Source organism: Patella vulgata, chromosome 4 (assembly GCF_932274485.2).
Source record: "Patella vulgata chromosome 4, xgPatVulg1.2, whole genome shotgun sequence".
Classification (NCBI taxonomy): Eukaryota; Metazoa; Mollusca; class Gastropoda; family Patellidae; genus Patella; species Patella vulgata.
Genome location: NC_065882.2, coordinates 45,155,830 through 45,177,776, shown reverse-complemented (window position 1 = coordinate 45,177,776; position 21,947 = coordinate 45,155,830). Strand labels below are relative to the sequence as shown.

The following is a 21,947-nucleotide window of genomic DNA, read 5'->3' as shown; positions in this document are numbered from 1 at the left end:
GCCAAACGGATATCAGTTGCAATATCCGTTCAATACACTTGGTTAAAATAGACTAGTATTATTTGTACCATGATAGGTTAGAATTTGAATTGATTTGAAATTCTTCAGCCTGTCAGGTAGCTTCAACCAATTGGGCTGCATATGATGATAAAGTTATTACTCAAAACTTGATAGGAATTTTCAGAAAATGAGGAAAAGATATTGGATTCCTTAACTCACTGGAGACTAAAGGGAGATAATTTCAAAATGAGTCAAAAGTGATGATTCATTTAAAAAATTAAAGAAGTCTATGATATTTGAAGGTAATCGAATTACAAAATATGAAAGTGAGATAATTCTTTTTTATTATCAGAAACATAATATATTTGACTTTGATAATGTACTAATACAAAATCTTATAAATTAGGTTTATACATTTAAATAGTAATTGAGATAAAAGGGTGATGTCATCTTAAAAGGGAGTAGACCACAATTATCTTCTCCATTGACATCAATGTTAAATACACATGACATGTTAAATCAGCTGACTATTATATGGCATTAATTTCATGGCTATGATCACATGAAACTAATGATTTCAATTAGGAATTCTCCTATGTCACACATCTTTATTTCCTTATGCCTTTGTCAAAATGATAAATATGGAGTAAAATCTTGCGTAGATTCAAAACAAATTGGTATGCAAATTGTGCAGAAAAGGAGAAATAAGCCAACAGTGAGGCTAATATCCCCTGCCTTAATCAATTATGTGTAGGATAAAGCATGAGACTGAAGTTAAGCTGGGGAAAGAGAGAGTGAAGAAAACTACCTGAGAAAAGGAATAACTAAAGCCGGTAGGCCAAGGTTTTTCTGTTGAGGTTTTTTTTTTTTAAGTCTTTCTTCCCCAGCATAACCGAAGTCAAGGACTTTATTTTGCTTATAAACCGTCTGTGTTTACATGAATGCAAAATGGAAATATCCCAGAATTCCCATAAGAAAAACCTTATATCATGTTTTCTCACGGAACAAGCCAACAGTGAGGCTGATGTCCCCCGTCGAAACCCCATAATAAATAGATGACATATATTAATTAATTGCACATTTATTTTTTTTCCAAAATATCAAGCAATCAAACTGATTATCAACTATACACTAAGTTTCATCACTCTCTATCAGATAGAATGAAAATTATCATGTCCCAAAGCATCGACCAATGAAATTTCTTAGCTATGCTTAGCTTTAGCTCTAAATGTTACTCATTCACCTAAAATGAACATCTACATCAAGTTTAAACATTCTACCTTAATCAAAAGCAGATTTGTTATGTTCCAAAGTCTTACTGCTCCTTAGCCTCAGCAGAAAATTCTCATCATCGAACTTAGTCAAGGTAATGATATAGTGAATCTATACTCTGAGTTTCACCACTCTCTCTTAATCAAAACCAAAGTTATCATGCCCCAAAGCATCAACCAATCAGATTGCTTATCTCTGCTTATCCTAAGCAGACAATGTTTATCATCGAACTCCATCAAGTCATTCACCTAATGAACGCCTACACGAAGGTTGAACATTCTACCTCAATTAGAAAGAGAGTTATTGTGTTCCAAAGTATCGACCAATCAAATTGCTTATCACTCTGCTTACCCTGAACAGAACATGCTCACTATCAAACTTAGTCAAGGTATTGATGTGTAAGGCAGTTTTTCTCATATTTTTAGAGCAAAAGTACACCGTGGTTTACTTATTTCATCTAATTAGAAAAATAATATGTACCTGATCAGTCATAATTGTGTAGCAATAATATTTTCAGTAAACTGATAGTGAAAAAATGTCAATCAGTCAGCTGAAATATTGCTAGCCGGATGTGGACAGTGTGTTTGATAAGGCATGAACTGGATGTGGGCGTGGCCTGCCCCTGTTTTTGTACACCGTACAATCGGCATGATTGTTCTACAACTTGAAAACAAGTAAGAAGCCTGCAGAGATCCCAAATTATTTAATTATTTTCTGTGATCAAGGAAATACAAAAAGTGCCAATGTTGATCAACATTTAATCTGTAATCCTTTAACTTTTTAATCACCAATTAACTTATTTTCAATAACAAATAACTTTTGTCAAAACAGAACAACCTTACTTGAAAATCAACGCTTCCCATAAGGCCCCATATCATATAAGGCATTACATACTACAAAACCTTTAGATAAAAGGTTAAATTTGGACCAAAAAATGAATGCTTTCCTCAAGTCTGAATAACAAATAACAAGACCTGGTAACATGTGCATGGTGACCATGCTTTTTTGACGAATGATGAAGCTATCGATGTAATTCTAAATAACCTTTATTTTTATAAGATAAACAATGTAGGGACATGATGAACTGTTCTTATCACAACCTTTTTGCTTTTAGTGAAACGAAGACAGTACTTACAGAGGAATATTACTACCTGACATAAACTAAATATGGAAAATATTTTTTTGTTGTAATGATAAATGTGACCTGTGCTGGCAAAATGAGTTGGAATGCACAAAGTCTAATAATGAGCTACAGACAAAACAAGTGAAAATATTGATTTTGATCGAAATTGAGATGTTCACAAAAATGAGTCTATAAATATACCCTCTATCGGCCCAAAAGATAAAAATAGCAATAAAACATTTTAAAACACCTTTATTTGGACGTTTTGTAAGAGTACCGTATTCATAAATCTGTCTTTTGTCTTAAAATTCTCATTAAAATTAGTTATTTTCCTCCGTTTGCAGTGGAACAACCGGACTATCCTCTTACATAATACTTGGTATCGTTGAAAAGCGGTGAATCTCTAGTCTATAAATATGACCAAAGTTTTGAATGAATACAAACAAGTTTTAAAAAACCCTACAAAAGGTAAACAAAGTCCAGTTGTTGCTATGCAGTCATCACAACTTGTTTGCTGATTGCCCCAGACACCCTGTGCAAAGCATTGTGGTATCATGGCTGCCTTGAGGCTCAAGCTGGCAATAGAAACTTGATTTTGGCAATAATTTTTGGGGGTACATGCGATTCTCTCTGAGAAGTGGCAGAAAAAAAACCCCTTAAAATTCTTAATGTGTATAGATTGCCGTTGAGGGTTAATCAAAACCATGTGGCCGAAATACTATAAATTAATCAATAAAGCGGATCATGTCATTGAGTTACACTAATCAAATGTCCTGGATTAAAGATTAGTTGATTGATAATTGCAACAAATCATTATATACTCCGAATAATTTATCCAAGCGATGATTATTTGATATCTCGTTTCATCTTAAAAAAATAACTTATGGGCCTAAATGGAAATAAACAAAATGGCCAATAATTTTTTTTTCAAAGAGAATTTTATTGATAGCTGAATTCCGTATAGGGGGCCCTACTGTCGCTTCATACAGTATGCAAAGCATACAAGCATGCATAATTGGATATTATTGTTTCAAATTCTATTATGACCATGGGTCAGAAAAAGGAGAACAGTCAAACTCAATTTTCAAAATTTCCTCATTGCGACTCATTTTGCCAGCACGGGTTACAAATATTATTCAGATTGTAATATGCTAGATAACATAAGAATGGTAGCTTAATGACCATGACAACGCCATCTTGCGACCAATCCTGGCCTTCGTTAACCCCAACTAAAAATATCCGAAACAGAAACTCTACCTACAGTAAACAGAAAATCAAGGCCCTATCACTTAAATAATGACAAACATACACAAATCAATTGGGTGGTACAATATCTGAATACATACAATGCGTACATGATACATTTATAATAAAGTAACAAACAGACTTATAATTCCTTTTTTAATGTCTGTGAAGAAGTTTCAGTAGATTTTCTTTCTTCTTCTTGTATACTGTCTGTTTTCTCATTTGGAGTAGGATTATCACTTCCATCTGCTGACTCCCTAACAGATTCTTCAGCAGTTTTCACCTTTTCATACTGATCTTTTATAAAGTCAAACAACAAATTGAAACAAGACCACGAGGTTAATTCGTGCTGATTAGTTCCTGTTTTAAAACAAAATAAGAAGATCGTCGGGAAGAAAATAAAAAATGGTATCGAAGTCATGTTTATCAGTTCTCTCATTTAAATTGATTCTACGATCATTTCTAAATGGCTCAATATTTTGAACTGAAACATTCAGACAAGTTAAATAGGCTACTTAAATAGGATAATTAAATGAATATTGTTTTTTTTAAAACACAAAGGAAACTAGGACTGTACCTTGTATATAGTATTTCTTCAATTGTGAATTTCCATCTTTTACTTTCTATCGTAATCACAATTATCAAAACAAGAAAATGCCCAAACTTTGCACTATATCAAAACCCAAATTCCTTTAGAGTGAATAAATTTAATTGTTGAGTGATTTGGAAATAAGATGAAGAGAGTTTTGAAAAGTGTAATTGGTCAATATTTAAAATATGCATAGACATTCCTTGCTTGCATTTTTTCTGACTACCTCTGCATATATGTACCACATAATTGCAATTAAGAAACCTATAGTTAAAATCATTCAGTATTGAGAAAATGTACTAACCTGCAGCTATTCTAAGACAGTCATGTTTTTCATAGGAGTCCACTGGTTCACCTTGTTCTTTATTACTTGATACATAATTTACTGCTTTCTACAAAAATAAATAAAATATCTATTATTAACAATAATCATAAGCATTGAATCAAATAAAAAAGAATATCTTGGGCATAAAAACAAAACATTGAAACAAGCTTAATTCAGTTTTGACCATAGAGTTATATTTCTTTTTTTAAATTTAGTCGATTTTATTTACATGATACTTGATGGAAGAATGGTTGATAAATACTGTACAATATCTAATTAAAATTTTCTGAAATGCTCTTTTAAATGGACATTCAGGTTTACTGTGAAGTTCTGAGACAGGATTTTTTTTTTTTTCATTCAGGATTTTTTTTTTCAATGAATCTGTCATGAAATCAAATAACATAGCGTACGTAACTAACGTACGAAAATTAATTGGTGGCTAGGTTTTTTTTCGCACGTATACAGTGAATGGCGATTTTGCTCAGTAATCCCAGCCAGAATTTGGCTATTTTCTAAATTTGCGTTAAAGTTTGAAATATTTGTTTTAGAACTGAAACACATTAACTATTAGTCAATCCCAACGCTAAAAACATCAACAGAATTGATTGTGTATATCTGAAATAGACCCGACCGACGCACAAAATAGTGCAATATGGCGGCCTCTTCGAACAACCCTCGCAGACAATGTCATTGAAGACAACGTCAATTCTATGAGTTGTAGATGTTATTTTTGTGAAAAATCATTGGAAGAAGAGAGAACATGTTGGGACTCTACAAATTATATAGTCTTTATGGGTGCAACGGACACAATGCTGAAGATACACTGATAAACCTATTGTTTACAATGTTGACCTCATGACCCATTGATGCCAATGTCATGACCTGTGATGTGTAGATCACGTGATATGGATATCATGGCTACTGACTGTGTCTGAGATACTTCTCCGCAGGTAGCGTGTCTCAGATGTTCAGAATGATAACATAGATGACTTCAAATGTCCTGGGTCAGCCAATCATAGGCCATCAGTCATGTAAAATGTGAATATACTATAATAGATTGTTTATTTAATGACAATGGAGATATATAAATGGTGTACCTCTTTCAGGAAATCGACAATTGCTATATCATCTATTTGATGGCTGACACTGTGCACAGAATCTGTAAAGCCTATAGCAAAAACTCTACTTAAAATGTCAGAAGTAAATTTATTTGCCTGGAAGAAGAAAAATGTTGTTCAGACCACAAATCAATTTTAGTTTATTAAACTCAACAAACAGGGCCAACATTTATGACAATAGCCTTACCATTTTTTTTTTCCGTGAACCAGGTTGATTCTAGCATTGCATTTCTTAAACCCAGTTCACACTTGACAGGTGTTGCCTTTAAACTAACAAGGAAATTGTATCTAGTGTCATTCACATATAAAGGAAAACTAGGTCTTCTGAATACATCAAATATCCCTTGGAAGTTAGAGTTGAAAGAAAACAAAGCAGAAAGACTGCTATCTGGGCAAAAGAAACTTTAGTATTGAGTTGATAACACATTAAACGTCATTCCTTTCCTTCAGCAAGCATTTATAACTGTACTCCATTAAACCAACAGATTTACTTACCACTTCTAAAGTAACAATACCACCATAACTGTGAGCTACAATAGCTATATTTTTAGCCTTGGATTTTAAGACAAAATGTTGCCAAACATAAATTCCATGTTCTTCTGGTGTTTGGTTTTTCTGAAATCAAAAGCAGTTTACTTTTAATTCTGATATTTTGTATTTATCTTTCAATTTCTAGCCTGGGGACCATACAACTCTTGTTCAATTACTCACATGTAATGCACCATATAATTAAAAGGGCTGTTCATGACAACTTACCTGTCAACACAGTGATGTGATCATCCTATACAAAACATTTATTTGGTTGCTTAAAATGCTTGTTTGAGAGACAGAAGAATAGTCAGTTCTAAAATAGTGTTTCGAATAATTTTCCATTGAGTAAATTAGCATATGTGGATATTTTACAGTCTTGAACCATCTGTGATAGTGGTAAAAATATTCAATTAACTATTTGTGATATTATTGAGTGGTATATAATATGTATTGCATAAATTTATCTCTGAAGTTACCTTATATTCACTTTTTTATATTGCCTTATAAATTATGATTTATTTAATTAAAATCATGATATAAGAATATTGTATGATATATTGTACTTACTTTAACAGGATGTTCATTACCATCATTTAATTTGACTTTATTAACATTTGTATTTAATACTATTATACCATAACCTTGTTTTATACCTTCTCTTATATATGGTAATTGTGTTCCTTTATCTAAATTATCATTAATAATTAACCTGAAAACAAAAACAACAAAATAAATAAAACAAAAAATTAGAAATTTAACACTGAAATACATGTATATGGTAACTTTTATTGTAGAATGCTGCATCTTAGAACACATTTTTAGTAAAAGTGCAGTAATTGTCATAGAAAGTACCAAAAATATCTCACAATTTTGCGATTAGATTTTAAAATAGCTAAATACTCAATATTCAATGAGTGGAAATAAAATTAATGACAAGAGCAAAAACTCTTTCAAGAAAATAGAACTTAACATTTGTTATGTCAAAATGAACTACAACATTATTTTCAAAAAGCAATTGTTAATTCTTTCTTAAAAATATAATGTATAAAGTGATTTATCTAGGAATTGTCTACAAATACTCACTTTCTTGACCACTGTCCAGCTCTCACGGCACCTGAACCATGTATCAATACCATTAATTTATCTGGGTTACTCAGAGCATCTTCACTCATAAAGATAAAACTTCTAGCTGCATTTTCTTCAGCATCTACCTTTAATGACAGTCAGAAAAATAGATAAATTGCCAGGCAAAGAAAAATACACCATCTAGCAACTTTGTTGTCCTGACCTATAAGCTTGCTCAATCATTAGTGTTTTTTTGCAAAATCTTTAAGGGCTATAACTCTGCATGAACTTATATGGAATCTTTCCAATTTGGTAGGTTTTAGTGAATTAAGTTCCATGGCTTCTTTTACATCCACAATATTCTATTTAGCAATCAAGGGCCATAAGTTGCCCAGTAATTATACGTCTTCTACTCTTCTACCACACAGTACAACAAATTTGTTTTAGTTAAAAGGTACAGTCCTGTATGGTGGGAAATTAAAACAAAACAAAATTGAAGCAAAACTAGAGTTCTCCTTGAAACAACTTTGATAGTTTTTATACAATACAATCACACACACTTATACATAAATCATAATATTTAATAGGTTAATATGTATTGTTGACCTGGTTTCTTTTCAAGAATCTTAAAGAGAAAATTAAAATCCGTCAAAAAGTTGCTATGTTATAACGAAAAACATTTCAGCTGGGCCAAATCTTCTGGGGTTTTCTTTTTTTTAAAGTTGCACAGAATAATAATAATAATAATAATAATAATAATCTATATAACATTTAAAACCTAAAGAAAGACTTGCAGTGGGCAAATTTAGCTCCTGAATAATGTATTCTTAATTATTTGTCATCAACATTTTACCCGATTTCAAAGTTTTTCACTTTTTTAAAAAATTAAATTTCATGACATCACTTTAAATAAAAATCTAGGACAAATTACAAAATTCTAATCCCAGCGATCGATTACTAATAGTGAATGATTTCCAAAACTATAATGATATTGAAAATTGGATAAGAATTGTAGGACTAGATAGATTTTAAAGATTGACTTGCGTTTTCAGAATGGTGGCACTTTCAGTGAATTTCAAATTGTAGAAAATACTCTAAAAAGTTGATAAACAACTCCTATTGACAAATATTTTTATATAAGGCAAAATTAAAGAAGTTGAAAATCTGACGTCATTTTCAACAGATAGATAATCGGAAAATTTTCTTATGAGAACATGTAGATAAAAGATCTGTCATATTAATTTGAGGCCAAACAATTACTTACTAAAATGACTATTTTTCACTCTGGAAGCACTAAACCCATATTTTGGTTAACATTTAAACTTATTCTGATATTAAAGGTGCTGTGCCATACTCTCTCACATTATTCATTGCACATTAAGTTGCACATTATCTTTGTTTACAAACGGATTTTGATAAAACTTTCAGAATAAGCACAAAATGACCTAATTAATCACTTAGCAGCAACATTTGACCTGATTTCAAAGTTTTACAATTTTTTTGACAACATTTGATGTCAAATATCAAAATTCTTATTCCACCAATCGATAGCGAATAGTGAATGGTTTCCAAACATTTAAAGATATTGACAGTCAGAAAAAAATTGCAGGAAAGGATAGATCTTAAAGATTGACATACGTTTTCAAAATGTTGGCACGGTTCCAGTGAATTTTAACGTGATAGGATTACTCTAAAAAGCTGATAGATGACTCCTATTGACAAGCATGCGTCTTAGAAACCACGTTCTATCTCCCAGAATTTGTGAATTACGAATACCTACCAGTTGGTGAAAACCATATTATAATTCTTTGAAACATAAAAAAGTTTCCTTTGATGTCTATTATTGGTCAAATTTCGTCTATGACGTCACATTCGGATATCATTTTCAAATTTTTAGTTATTCATTATTAGGCCTTTGAACTAAGTACCTTTCAGGTAGTATAGAATTTAATTTTTGGAATGCGTACTTTCTCCTAAAAATTGTGTAAAAATTATAATAATAATGTTTACAAAAACAATAGGTTTTATACTACATAGAAGTATCAAAACCAATTAAAGCAATATGGGTGGGACTGTAGACTGACAATCACCGCTAAAACCAATACAATTTTTTAAAACATTAAATTCTAACGTTAGCCTAAAGATCATCCACACAATTAAGGCATTCTGGAATCTGGACAGGTGACTCAACCAATGTGAAGCTACTTTTGATACCATTTCATTGTGGGTATATTAAAGATAGGTTGCCAGGCAACGAAACATACGCCCACAGCAGCTAAATCGTCCGGGCAGTCAACAAGAGTTGTCGCGTATTACGTTTATAATACACTAAAATCTGATTAGGAGCAACAACTCAGAAAACCATTAGCTTTTATAAAGTTCTGCCCCATGCTAACGTTTTGTATACAAAACTTTTAATACAGTATCATGGATTTAGCTGTTCCAAGTCATAAAAATTCATTGAAAATCAATATACTTGTTCGTCTCAAGATCTTAAACTCTGTGTATCAATCTGAAGTTAGTCGGATATTAACTTTGGGATCTAGAGCGTCCACAAGCAATTGTGGACGGACCGACGGACGGGGGCGACGACAATATACATGTACGACCACATTTCAATGTGGGCGTATAGAAACCATATAATTTTGTTTAGAAAAATCACTCATTGTTTAAATTAATTAGTTGGAATATTCATAAAGTAAACAAGCTAGCTGACTGAATTAATGAAATATTGACGCAGTGCATTAAAGAGACATAGCGATAATCTCCATTATATTGGTTCTCCCTGTTCCTAGATATATTAGTATCATTACCATTATAACGTCTCAAGGTTCTGAACTTAATTAAAATATAACATCTTTAAATTCAATATTTCTCCACTACATAAGTTCTTCCATATATTCAGAACAGCTGCTATATATTCAGATGTTGGCTGTGTTATACACGTAACACAAATAAGAACACAACCTACTGATAAAACATTTTATATGTAATATAGAACTGAATTCGCTAAGTTATAAAATACAATGAAAGAAAAAGAACAGTGAATTAAACATCCGGGCCTTGTTTCACAAAAACTTAAGCTAAAATTACTAAAATAGATTTAAACTAAAAATCTTACTTACAGGTATATAAACTCTTTTTAATTTTGTTTCCTTTTCCATTAAATCATAAACATAGTCTGTTATTTTCTGTGAAAAATTAATACAAATGTTGCACATTTAATGTCAATAAAATCACAGAAAAGCTAAGCCAGCTGATCGCCACTCTGTGATCCATGCAAGTGACTAGAAAATCACCTGATGCCTCAGTATAGTAAATAAAAAAACATAATATTTTAAACATTACTGTTGTTCAAAAATGTTAACATTAGATTTTTTAAGGCTTTAGTATTTGATACATGTATGGTGTGTTTAGGTAGCGATGACTATTTATAGGCTAATAAGTGATCACTTAAGAAATTGTCATTTGAGGGTGAATATTCGCAGAAATAAATTCAACTTTTACTAAAGCCAATTTTAGTCTGTGTGGACACCCTACTATAAACTGTATATTGTTAACATAAATTATATAGGTACCAGTAGCTACATGATACACTCTAGGTCAAACTGATCCACAGTAAATATTCACTTGGCTGCTACTATCACTCAGACGGATATCGGGGCGAGTTACTTAGCTCTCAAATATTAATTTTTTTTGTTCTGCTAATTAAATGCCAAAACCATTATTAGAAAAATAAATAAAAAATATACCATATTTAGTGTAAATGGGTACATAAAATAGTATGCGGAGGCATAAAATTAGTAAAAAGGCGCCAATTTTACGTCTGATGTAAAAAAACATTGTATGATGTGACGTCACACATAGAACTATACTGGGCATGACCATAAAGGTCTTGTACAGAGTTAAATGAAGGTTTTTGCATTACCATTGTGAAACCGATCATATTTAGGTATGGTGATGGTCACATTATCCACCAAAGAATCCTGAGTGTAAGACAATGTTTAATAATTAATTACTGTTGCATGTGTAGCCAGTAAAATTGACTCTTAATTCATTTCATTATCATATCCAGAACCAACTCATTGAATATTATTCTCTAACTGCTGTACCTACCTCTCCCAAAGCTTCATATCTTTTTTGATTGTATCTGTGGTCACCCTCAGAATGGTGGAAATTATAATATTCATCTGTTTGTATATCTCTTAATTCTCCTTCTATAAAATAAAGAAAACAATTGCTTCAAGTCAATTATTCATTTGATCATAATACATGCTGTAATTAGTAAAGGAAGACCACTCTATACACAAAAGATAACACAAAGCTGGACAGAGAATAGCACATTTAAGTCATCACATCAAACAACAGATATATAAGCTTTATTTGGCAGATGCACACCTGACAATGAGAATCAGGGAAGGATTAGACTGTTAAGTCTGGTTCATCAAATGAATTGGTCTTAAATCATTACTCTCTATGATGTCTCTGGTTTCCAGGTACATAGCACATACTCAAAAAAACAAACAGATATATAAGGAGAATTCAGCTCCACACATATTTTGTATTAAAATATTTACAACTGTGCACATCTGCAACATTTAGATTTCTTCTTCAAGGGTTTCGATAACAGTATTCACTTCCCAATTTGCAAATCAAATCTTGCCCAGTGCTAATCAATTTGCTACAAAATAGCTAACTTGATTCGCACAAATGCTAATCAAAGATTTTGCTTTTTTATTTCTCACATGGACAATTTTCTTTACCCTTTCTAACTGTAAAAAGTTGTCAGTTTTAATAACGATTTTTCGACATTTTTTCACTAGTTTTGTCACAATCATCTAGTATCTATTACAGGTAAAACTGAAATTTAAGCATCCCCTATATTATGTGGAGTTACATCCCCTGCATTTTTCAATGATGTGCTTTTTTGATAAAATAAAAATAATTCATGGATTCTCTTCACAAAATGGGATAGATATTATCGAATATATAACAAAGATTGACACTAGTATTAATGCGGGTAGTAAATGATGTGTTTAAAGAATTTATAACAGAGATCTGTGGCAAAGAATTTTCAGTACCATAGCAAGTTTTGCTGTTACGTCAACAAATGACATTGTTGTGAATATTGAATGTTCTACATAAGAATCAACAAATGAAATGTCATCGAAATTATTCCGATTGGCCTACTACGTTTCTTACTGGTGTCTCTGGCACTGCTTTGGAGAAAGAGTATTTGTAATACACGAGAGAATATAGACAGCAGTGAGAAACCTTGAAATATTTATAATAATAATTTTGAAATAGTGTGACTGAAATAAAGCTTTAAATAATATTATAAATTCAAAGACAGACTTTAGTTCAATCACACTTTGCAGAAATTTTAGTCTGTTATGGATGGGATATTCATAGACTACTAATCCAAACTGGACATAACTAATCAATTCGCCTGAATTTATCTAACTTGATTAGAGTTCTGCTAATCAAGTTCAAAAATTATCGAGACCCCTGTTCTCCATTGCACTTACTGTCATTAAAGTCATAACCAAACTCTTGTAATGTTTCAGGAAAAGTGTATGTTGGTTCTTCTTCCTCACTTTCTGCTAAAAATAAAATAGAACATATATACAATATAGAAAACTTTTAAATAAACAATCAAACACTAACACTGATGTCTCAAAATATATACGATGACACAAATTAATTAATTATTTCACATTTATCATTTTGTAAAGTATCTTGTAAAATGGATGGGAAATCTTCCTTTGTTCAATGTTATTGCACACTTTTGCTAGTTTACACTAGTTTTAGTAGAAATCATATAGAGAAGTGGGGTGGGTTTTCTGTGCAATAACAATAAGCATGTTGAGTAGTTGTCAATGTTACAAGTCATTTATAGCACGCTTCATTCGTTAACAGGTTTAACCCCTTCGGCATTCGGCCTCTGGTTAAACCTGTTAACTCATGAAAGCCGTGCTATAAAAATAACATCATACTTAGTCAAGTTTGAACATTCTAGCACCATTAGAGGCAGAGTTATTGTGTCCCAAAACGTTTGACGGAGAGACAGTTGGATAGACTTTCTGCAAAAGGTGTGTTACAATAAAATCTGGAATGGAATGGTGGAATTCCTGGTAATACGAATGGTGTTTATTGTTTGTAAAAAGTTTTACCTACACATCAATGACAACTAGTCATATAGCCTGCATGTGAATTGAATTGGGCAGGAGTACCCAGATAGGCATTGCTATCCCCATAAATTCTGGTCAGGGTATAGTAGTTACAAACCCACATGGGTGGCATTGCATTTTAGCTGTTTATATGTTAGGTAACCTACATACTCCTCGCAGTGTTTCATTTGATTAGAGCTAATCCCACTACTCACTGCTGTAAACAAAGCAAATTCTTGTTCTAAATTATGACTGGTCAATAGTCTGATTAACAACCAATAGCTAACTGTGTAACAATTCCAAACAGAGCTCCAAATTGGACCAAATATGTTTACATAACGTTACATCATGACTCATGATTTTATTATGCCCAATTAACCAGTGCATAGCAGAATATTGCGGAAAAACTAATTGTGTGACAAACAAGGCTATCAACTGTCGACACGGATATAATGTAAACAATATTGTTTTGAAAGAAACAACACTTTCACCGTTTTTAATACCTTAAATCACTGTCCAAAGTTTTAGGGAAGACCCCTGATTAAACCAAGGGCTGTCATGTTGCTGTGCTTTTGGATAGATTTGATTGAACGGGAGGAATAGACACACTCCCTCGAAAGCGCAAGTATCAGAAGCTAATTCAGGAATGGCCAGAGAGGGATTTCACGGGCCATTGCTTCAGGAATATGGGTAACCTATAACATAATCACTCTTATAATACCTACCTGGACTAGGTGGAATGTTTGTATTAACGCCCGCCATTATCTGAAGCTAGAAAAATGAATCTACAATTCATTTCAATAAATTAACATCTTTTTTAATTACCAGTATATTATTATAATTATTCCAGAATAGAAATTAGGATTACATATTAACTGATCCAGAAGTAGTTAATAAAAAAAATTGTTGAAATCCTACTTAATCAAAGGTAATTATAAAACAGCAAAAAAACATCAGTATGATTATAAAAATAAGAGAGGCACTTTAATCAAATCATTCTAGAAAACGACTTAATAAATGGATCAAAGCAATTTTTTGTTAACAGTATGTTGACACATTAGTGATTAATTCATCACAATTCCAAGACATTAAGGGAAGGTTTAGAGTCTGTACACATTCTATATATCAGTATCTGGTGTGTCCACTGTGAGTGTCAATAACAGCAGCGCAGCATCTGTACATTGAGTGGACCAGACAATTGATGAACGCCATTGGCACCTGGAACCACGCTCTAAGAAAAGCCTGGTGCAATGCGTCTATTCAGAGTAACATACCAACCTGACGTTTCTTTTGTTGCTTAGTATACTCTTCAAACAAAGTAGGGGATATTCAGAAACAATACAAAACTGTGGAAATGCACTGCTGTTTTTATTATCGGTAACCAGTGGATGTTAATAACAGGCCAATTGCCTACACATGGACATAAACAGTTCATATGTATGGCTTATCTTACGGCCCCATTTCACTCGCAAAGAGATACACTGTCAAAAGTGAAAATGGACGTTTTTGATTTTTGTCTTAATAATGAGTAATTGTTCCACCAATCCTCAGACATTCAGCAATACGTCGTGGCATGCTCCTAATCAACCGTCCAATCACGATTTGGGGCAATCTGACCCACTCCTTTTGCAGTGCCACGGCCAATTCTTGCAGTGTTGTCGGTTGACGTTGACGTCGACGAAAACGTCTCCCCATCAAATTAAACGTAACACACTAAAGCAAAGATACGCTAAACACTAAATCTTATGTAAGAACCGATAGGAAAGCAAACATGGAGAGATAAACCAGCACGCGGCAGTTTTCATCAACCCTTCCTTGAAGTGTCAAATTTGACAATGAACTCCTCCCACCTTTATATATGGCGCTATTCTATTGCTTGTCGCATGTGCAGCTCAGTGGTTCGGATCTGTTGGGGCGATAAGTTCTTTATCTGTGAACATACTCTCAACGCATGTCAAATGTCCACGACTATTTATCATATCTTTATCATATCGCAACCTGCATAGGTATTTGCATTTCAATATCCTCTACTTTTTTTGAAGAGTATATAACACAGAAGAGATATATTTTTGTTCAGTTGTTGGTCAGATTTATCCATTGCAATTAATCCCCGGTTGTACGTGACAAAGAGTAGGGTCGCCTGTCCAACCTCGTGGGTTTTCTCTGGGTGCTCCAGTTTCCTCCCACTGCTAAAGACCCCTACGCGCAAGTGAATTATTGAAATAAAATTAAAACCATATATTCGTCCCGAAGTGACCTAGTTTGTGTCGAGTGGACGTTAAACCCCATTTCTCCCTCTCCCTCTCATTGCAATAATAACAACATATAGGGCACAAACTTACCAACAATGTAAATAGTAAAATAGCAGCTAAGACCATGAAAGCTACAACTATGTTTAAATATGATACATGCTGTAAAAATACGCTAAATATAAAACCTGTCATAACATCTTCATTTCCTAAGTATAGAATTTACAAAACGCAAGTAGTGTAGGCTTCCCTGTACTACCATTCGGCAAACCTCGACAGAGTGCTTTCACCACGTAATAGACGAAATCATCCAGCCATCTATTTCGTAGGGGCTTTTCTCCTCAATATTGGCGTGAATATCTCGGGATTCGGACATTAATTATTTTATAAAACAAGTATTATAGGATATAATTTATATTTCTTATCCCATATTCCCTTTGTTACCAAATGGTCATATCGTCGGCGCTATTGCACTTTCGTACCTCTACCAGTTCCCGCGGACGTAGGCACTTTTCAGAGGATGTTAAGGGGGGCTAGCAATGACCACACACCAAATTTAAGCCGAATCGATCAATAACTTTTTATTTTACCGACCTTTTAATTTCTAACGAGAGAGAACTCCGTCCGTTTGACGCCCGTTTGACGCCATTTGCTTTGCTTACTATTTAGACTCGAATAACAAGACACTAAGACGGAAACCGACTCGAATAACAAGACACTAAGACGGAAACCGACACACTGCACAAGCAGCCTAACACTGCAGTTCATAAAAATTAATATAATTTTCGTATACTTTAATTTTTGCGCGAAGCCACCATTTTCTATAAAATACTATTTGGTGTTGATCAGTGGATTGGCCTTTACGTGTGAATATTGCCGTGACCTTGATTTTGACCTTGAGTCCAAACTTCCCATCCATATCGGGGCCTTTGCGTTTATGCTTGCCGTGGCCTTATTTCTTACTGTATTATCAAAGTTAATGTTCGAGGTGAAAGCAGAGACGACGTCCTTCGGAAAAGATAATTGGGTCAAAGTCGTAGGTCAAGGTCATGTTACAGAAAACTAAACTGAAACTTTTCAAAGTCATTTTTTGGACATTTGACCTTGACTTACGACCTTGACCCCGTAACCATTTTCGAAGGCTAGCACCTTGGCTTGAATCATGGACGTTTACCTTGGTTCTGTCACACACTGCTCGGTCAGAAAAGGGTCAAACGGAGAGGGGCCCGTGTCCGAAAGGAAGTCAATGGGCGTGGTCAATGTGAAAGGTCGTAGTGACCTCCACTAGTCACCGTTAACCATCCGTGACCTTGACCCTGACCTAGAGTTCGAACTTCCCATCCATCTCGGGCCCTTTGCGTTTATGCGTGCCGTGACCTTATTTCTTACTGTATTATCAAAGTTAATGTTCGAGGTGAAAGCAGAGACGGCGTCATTCAGAAAAGATAACTGGGTCAAAGTCGTAGGTCAAGGTCATGTTACAGAAAACTAAACTCAAACTTTTCAAAGTCATTTTTGGGACAGGGCCAGGGTAAACGTCGATGGTTCAAGCCAAAATGGTTACGGGTCAAGCTCGTAAGTCAAGGTCAAATGTCCCAAAACTGACCTTGAAAAGTTTGAGTTCAGTTTTCTATAACATGACCTTGACCTACGACCTATGACCCAATTATCTTTTCTGAGGGACGTTGTCTTTGATTTCACCTCAAGCATTAACTTTGATAATACAGTAAGAAATAGGGTCACGGCAAGCATAAACGAAAAGGGCCCGAGATTGATGGGAAGTTTGGACTCAAGGTCGAAGTCAAGGTCACGGATGGTTAAAGGTGACTAGTGGAGGTCACCACGAACTTTCACATTGACCACGCCCTTTGACGTCCTTTCGGACACGGGCCCCTCTGCGTTTGACCGTTTTCTGACCGAGCAGTGTGCGACAGGGCCAGGGTAAACGTCGATGGTTCAAGCCAAGATTATGGGCTTTGAAAATGGTTATGGGATCAAGGTCGTAAGTCAAGGTCAAATGTCCCAAAACTGACTTTGAAAAGTTTGAGTTCAGTTTTCTGTAACATGACCTTGACCTACGACTTTGACCCATTTACCTTTTCTGAAGGACGTTGTCTCTGCTTTCACCTCAAGCATTAACTTTGATAATACAGTAAGAAATAGGGTCACGGCAAGCATAAACGAAAAGGGCCCGAGATGGATGGGAAGTTTGGACTCAAGGTCGAAGTCGAGGTCACGGATGGTTAAAGGTGACTAGTGGAGGTCACCACGAACTTTCACATTGACCACGCCCATTGACTTCCTTTCGGACACAGACCCTCTGCGTTTGACCGTTTTCTGACCGAGCAGTGTGCGATAGGACCAAGGTAAACGTTCATGATTCAAGCCAATGTGATAGCCTTCGAAAATGGTTACGGGGTCAAGGTCGTAAGTCAAGTTCAAATGTCCCAAAAATGACTTTGAAAAGTTTGAGTTTAGTTTTCTGTAACATGACCTTTACCTACGACTTTAACCCAATTATCTTTTCTGAAGGACGTCATCTCTGCTTTCACCTCGAACATTAACTTTGATAATACAGTAAGAAATAAGGCCACGGCGAGCATAAACGCAAAGGCCCCGATATGGATGGGAAGTTTGGCCTCAAGGTCAAAATCAAGGTCACGGCAATATTTACACCTAAAGGCCAATCCACTGATCAACACCAAATAGTATTTTATAGAAAATGGTGGCTTCGCGCAAAAATTCAAGTATACGAAAATTATATTAATTTTTATGAACTGCAGTGTTAGGTAGCTAGTGCAGTGTGTCGGTTTCCGTCTAAGTGTCTTGTTATTCGAGTCGGTTTCCGTCTTAGTGTCTTGTTATTCAAGTCTAATTAGTAAACAAAGCAAATGGCGTCAAACGGATGAAGTTCTCTCTCGTTAGAAATTAAAAGGTCGGTAAAATAAAAAGTTATTTATCGATTCGGCTGAAATTTGGTGTGTGGTCATTGATAGCCCCCCTTAACATCCTACGACCACGGGAACTGGTAGAGGTACGAAAGTGCAATAGCGCCGTTCTGTCTTGTTAGAAATTAAAAGGTCGGTAAAATAAAAAACAGTTATTGATCGATTCGGCTGAAATTTGGTATGTGGTCATTGCTAGTCCCCCGTAACATCCTCTGAAAATTTCAAGTGTCTACGACCAAGGGAACTGGTAGAGGTACGAAAGTGCAAACACTTACAAACACCGGAATTCACTTACAAACACCGGAATTCACCGGAACACTTTGAAGATATCAGAATTCGCCCGCAAGATCTTTCTATTTATTTATATTTTTCATAAATATTAATTCACTTTGAAAACATTTAAACACCGGATTTCACTTTCAAAATACATGTATCGGAATTCGCACTTAAAGGGACTATCCCTTATTTGAACAGAGTCTCAAAAATAAAAGTCTGAGTATGTATGAAATTTAAACGCCAAAATATAAAGGAATGGTGTATTGACCGTATCTCAAAATTTCAGCTCAAAATATTGAGTCTGCTTATCCGGACACATAACCCTTTTAAGATTTCGGGTCAATTTTTTCGTTGGGAGACCTGATAATCGATTCCCGTTCATTGAGAGGTCTATACAGTGAATGACCCAAATGCTGTACTTGATAATGAAAGGTAAATTTCACCTATACACATTATTTTTATACAAAAAATGTCTGTTTTTATCTAGACACCGAAAAATACAGCTTGGGACACCGGTCTCCATTTCCAGATGGAGACTGACGGGTTTCAGTTATTTGAAAACTTATCACAAATATTGAGTTAGTTGCTCGGCCCTTAGGTAGAGGATTTTAAGGGATTTTAAAACAAAATTAAACAGTTTTATTCTCCAAAAAATTATCGGGATTAGCCCTTTAAGTTAATAATAATTATTATAATCAATTTATAAAGCCCTGAATATCCAACAAACGAGTTGCTCAAGAGCGCTACACTAATATTTTGCATTAATCATAAATTACTTTAAAACACAATCCTATTTACTAATATTTGATATTAATAATAAATTACTTTGAAACACAGAAAATCACTGGAATTCACTTGGAAAACATATAAACACCGGAATTTACTGTCTATATATCGGATTCGCACGTAAGACATTCCTATTTACTAATAGCTGCATTAATAATAAATAACTTTAAAACACCGGAAATCATCTTGAGAAAATCGGGATTCGCCCCAAGACAATTGTATTTACTTATTATTATTTTGTATTAATATTAATACCATAGAATACCGACAAGACGTGTTTTACACCGGAGAGAAATCGGAGAAGGAAAACTTAAGAAATTCAACCAAAATTTTAATTTTTTTGTTTTAAAACTATACACAATACTGTATGTCTAGAATATCAACCAACGAGTTAAGTATGGCATTTTAATTAACTAGGAGTGCTGGTCACCGCCCTCGACCTCCTATAAATCTTCACATTTCATCAGAGCGTGAAATCCAAGATGGCGTCCACCAGCATCAGTAAATACCACATGTCAATGAATCTACTACTAGCTTGTGCTACAATAGCATTTATAGTATACCCTAAATTCCAGTCCTCATCCACCCACATATGCAGTGGCGCTCACATTCCGTTTACCACACCCGAAACACTTCTCGTATGCTGATACACTGAACCTACCTACAGAGCACCATCAGATAAGGGATACAAATGTTTACTGACACTCTTAGTCCTGCTATCAGGAGATGTTGAACTAAACTCAGGCCCAGGTAATGCCTTTATATGCCCACGTGGGGTACCAGTAAGATGGTCTCAGCAAGGTGTTTGCTGCAACAACTGTAGTATTTGGTTCCATAAAACATGCACGAAGAAATCTCGACGAAGAATATGTCCTACCTAAACCGTTCGAACGTGGTCTGGCATTGTTGCCGATGTGACAGTATAAACGTTGATAGTTTCACATTCAACAGCTTTGAACTAACCTCAAATATTTATTTCCCACTTTGGGAGGGAGACACTTAACTGAGTCGATCACATCATCATGCTTCAGCCCTATGCACACGAGCAGCCCCCACCATAGGAAAGGTAGCCCACTAAGCCACTGTTCAACATCACCGAACATTGCACAAGATTCATGCAGCTACACAAACCCAGATATATAAAAAAAAAAACCAAAACAATAAACCTAAGACTAGGCCTACTTACTGTAAACTGTCGTGGCACTAGACTACATTAAACCTGATATAACATGTGGAACGGAGTCATGGCTAAGGGGGGTAAAACCAGGGAAAGACCCTTGTAAAAAGGCGATCAAGAACAGCGAGGTGTTCCCTAGTAACATCACCGTTCATAGAAACGATAGATCTACAGGGATAGGAGGAGGGGTATTCACGGCAGCAACTGATTGGCCGCGAAAGTTCATCCAGATTTTACGGCGTGGTTCCCCCTGTCAGTGATGCAGGACGGAGGGCCTGACAAGGACAGCTGTCTAGTCATTCGGATGATACGAAAACCCGAGTCCCGTGTACAAATTGGCGTTGGAATTCGATATAAGAGTAGGCAGTAGTGCCGCTGTCCGGGCAAAATTTCCCACATAGCACACTGTATGGCGTATGCCCGTCTTCATTAGCCCAGTAGGACGTTAAACCCCATTTCATTTCATTTCATTTACAGTTTTGATGGAAAGAATAACCGAGGTCGGCCATTTGTGCATCTATCTGTGCACAAGTAGTAGGCCACACTAGCTGACTTATTATCAATAGGAGTGTTTTGTTAATGGCGCATTCGATCTTTGTCTGTATTCATATTAGAGGAACGTGGTAGGCTTTATAGTCAGCCTGATTTTGATGTAAACCTGGGCCGAGAATTGAGAACCAGCGAGTTTATCAAGCGCGGCCATGTGAGGCGCTGACAAGTAAAGTTTGCCAAGTTTTTCGGATGGAACGCAAAAACGAGGCCCATCCGTGTACATGAAAAATAACTCTGACAGTTGGAAATTACCCCACTTTTCACACTTCGTTCCTGTATTCATTAAATGAACGTATATCAGGTGGTTTATGTCATGGTTTTAACAGTATTAAGCTACCGATATAACGACCCGCTATCTATAGTATACACAGTCTACATCCGTTTATATCCATGCCTTAACATATCAACTTGCCTTTTTAACACATAGGTTAGAGCAGTGCACGCGTATGTCACTGCGAAATCAGGTTTACGACTGGCCTTGACTGAATTTTTGAATAGCAAATTGTTCTAGTTGCTGACCT

General features: G+C 34.9%; 1 protein-coding gene across 9 annotated transcripts; it reads right to left on the bottom strand.

The window, feature by feature from the left end:
• Positions 1 to 321: 321 nt before the first annotated feature.
• LOC126818229 (cotranscriptional regulator FAM172A homolog) lies at positions 322 to 20,786 on the bottom strand. Of its 9 annotated transcripts, none has more exons than XM_050545523.1 (11): positions 20,661 to 20,786; positions 14,164 to 14,209; positions 12,797 to 12,871; positions 11,385 to 11,485; positions 10,394 to 10,459; positions 7,287 to 7,414; positions 6,771 to 6,912; positions 6,168 to 6,287; positions 5,652 to 5,768; positions 4,534 to 4,621; positions 322 to 4,000 (listed from the first exon to the last, which is right to left on the bottom strand). In XM_050545523.1, the coding sequence occupies exons 2-11, from the start codon at positions 14,198 to 14,200 to the stop codon at positions 3,783 to 3,785; spliced, it is 1,092 nt and encodes a 363-aa protein (XP_050401480.1). In that variant the 5' UTR covers positions 14,201 to 14,209; positions 20,661 to 20,786; the 3' UTR covers positions 322 to 3,782. The 9 variants fall into 9 exon arrangements, with proteins under 9 accessions (XP_050401480.1, XP_050401486.1, XP_050401482.1 ...); XM_050545529.1 differs by having other exon boundaries at positions 12,797 to 12,868; XM_050545525.2 differs by having other exon boundaries at positions 20,575 to 20,684.
• Between the last annotated feature and the right edge of the window lie 1,161 nt (positions 20,787 to 21,947).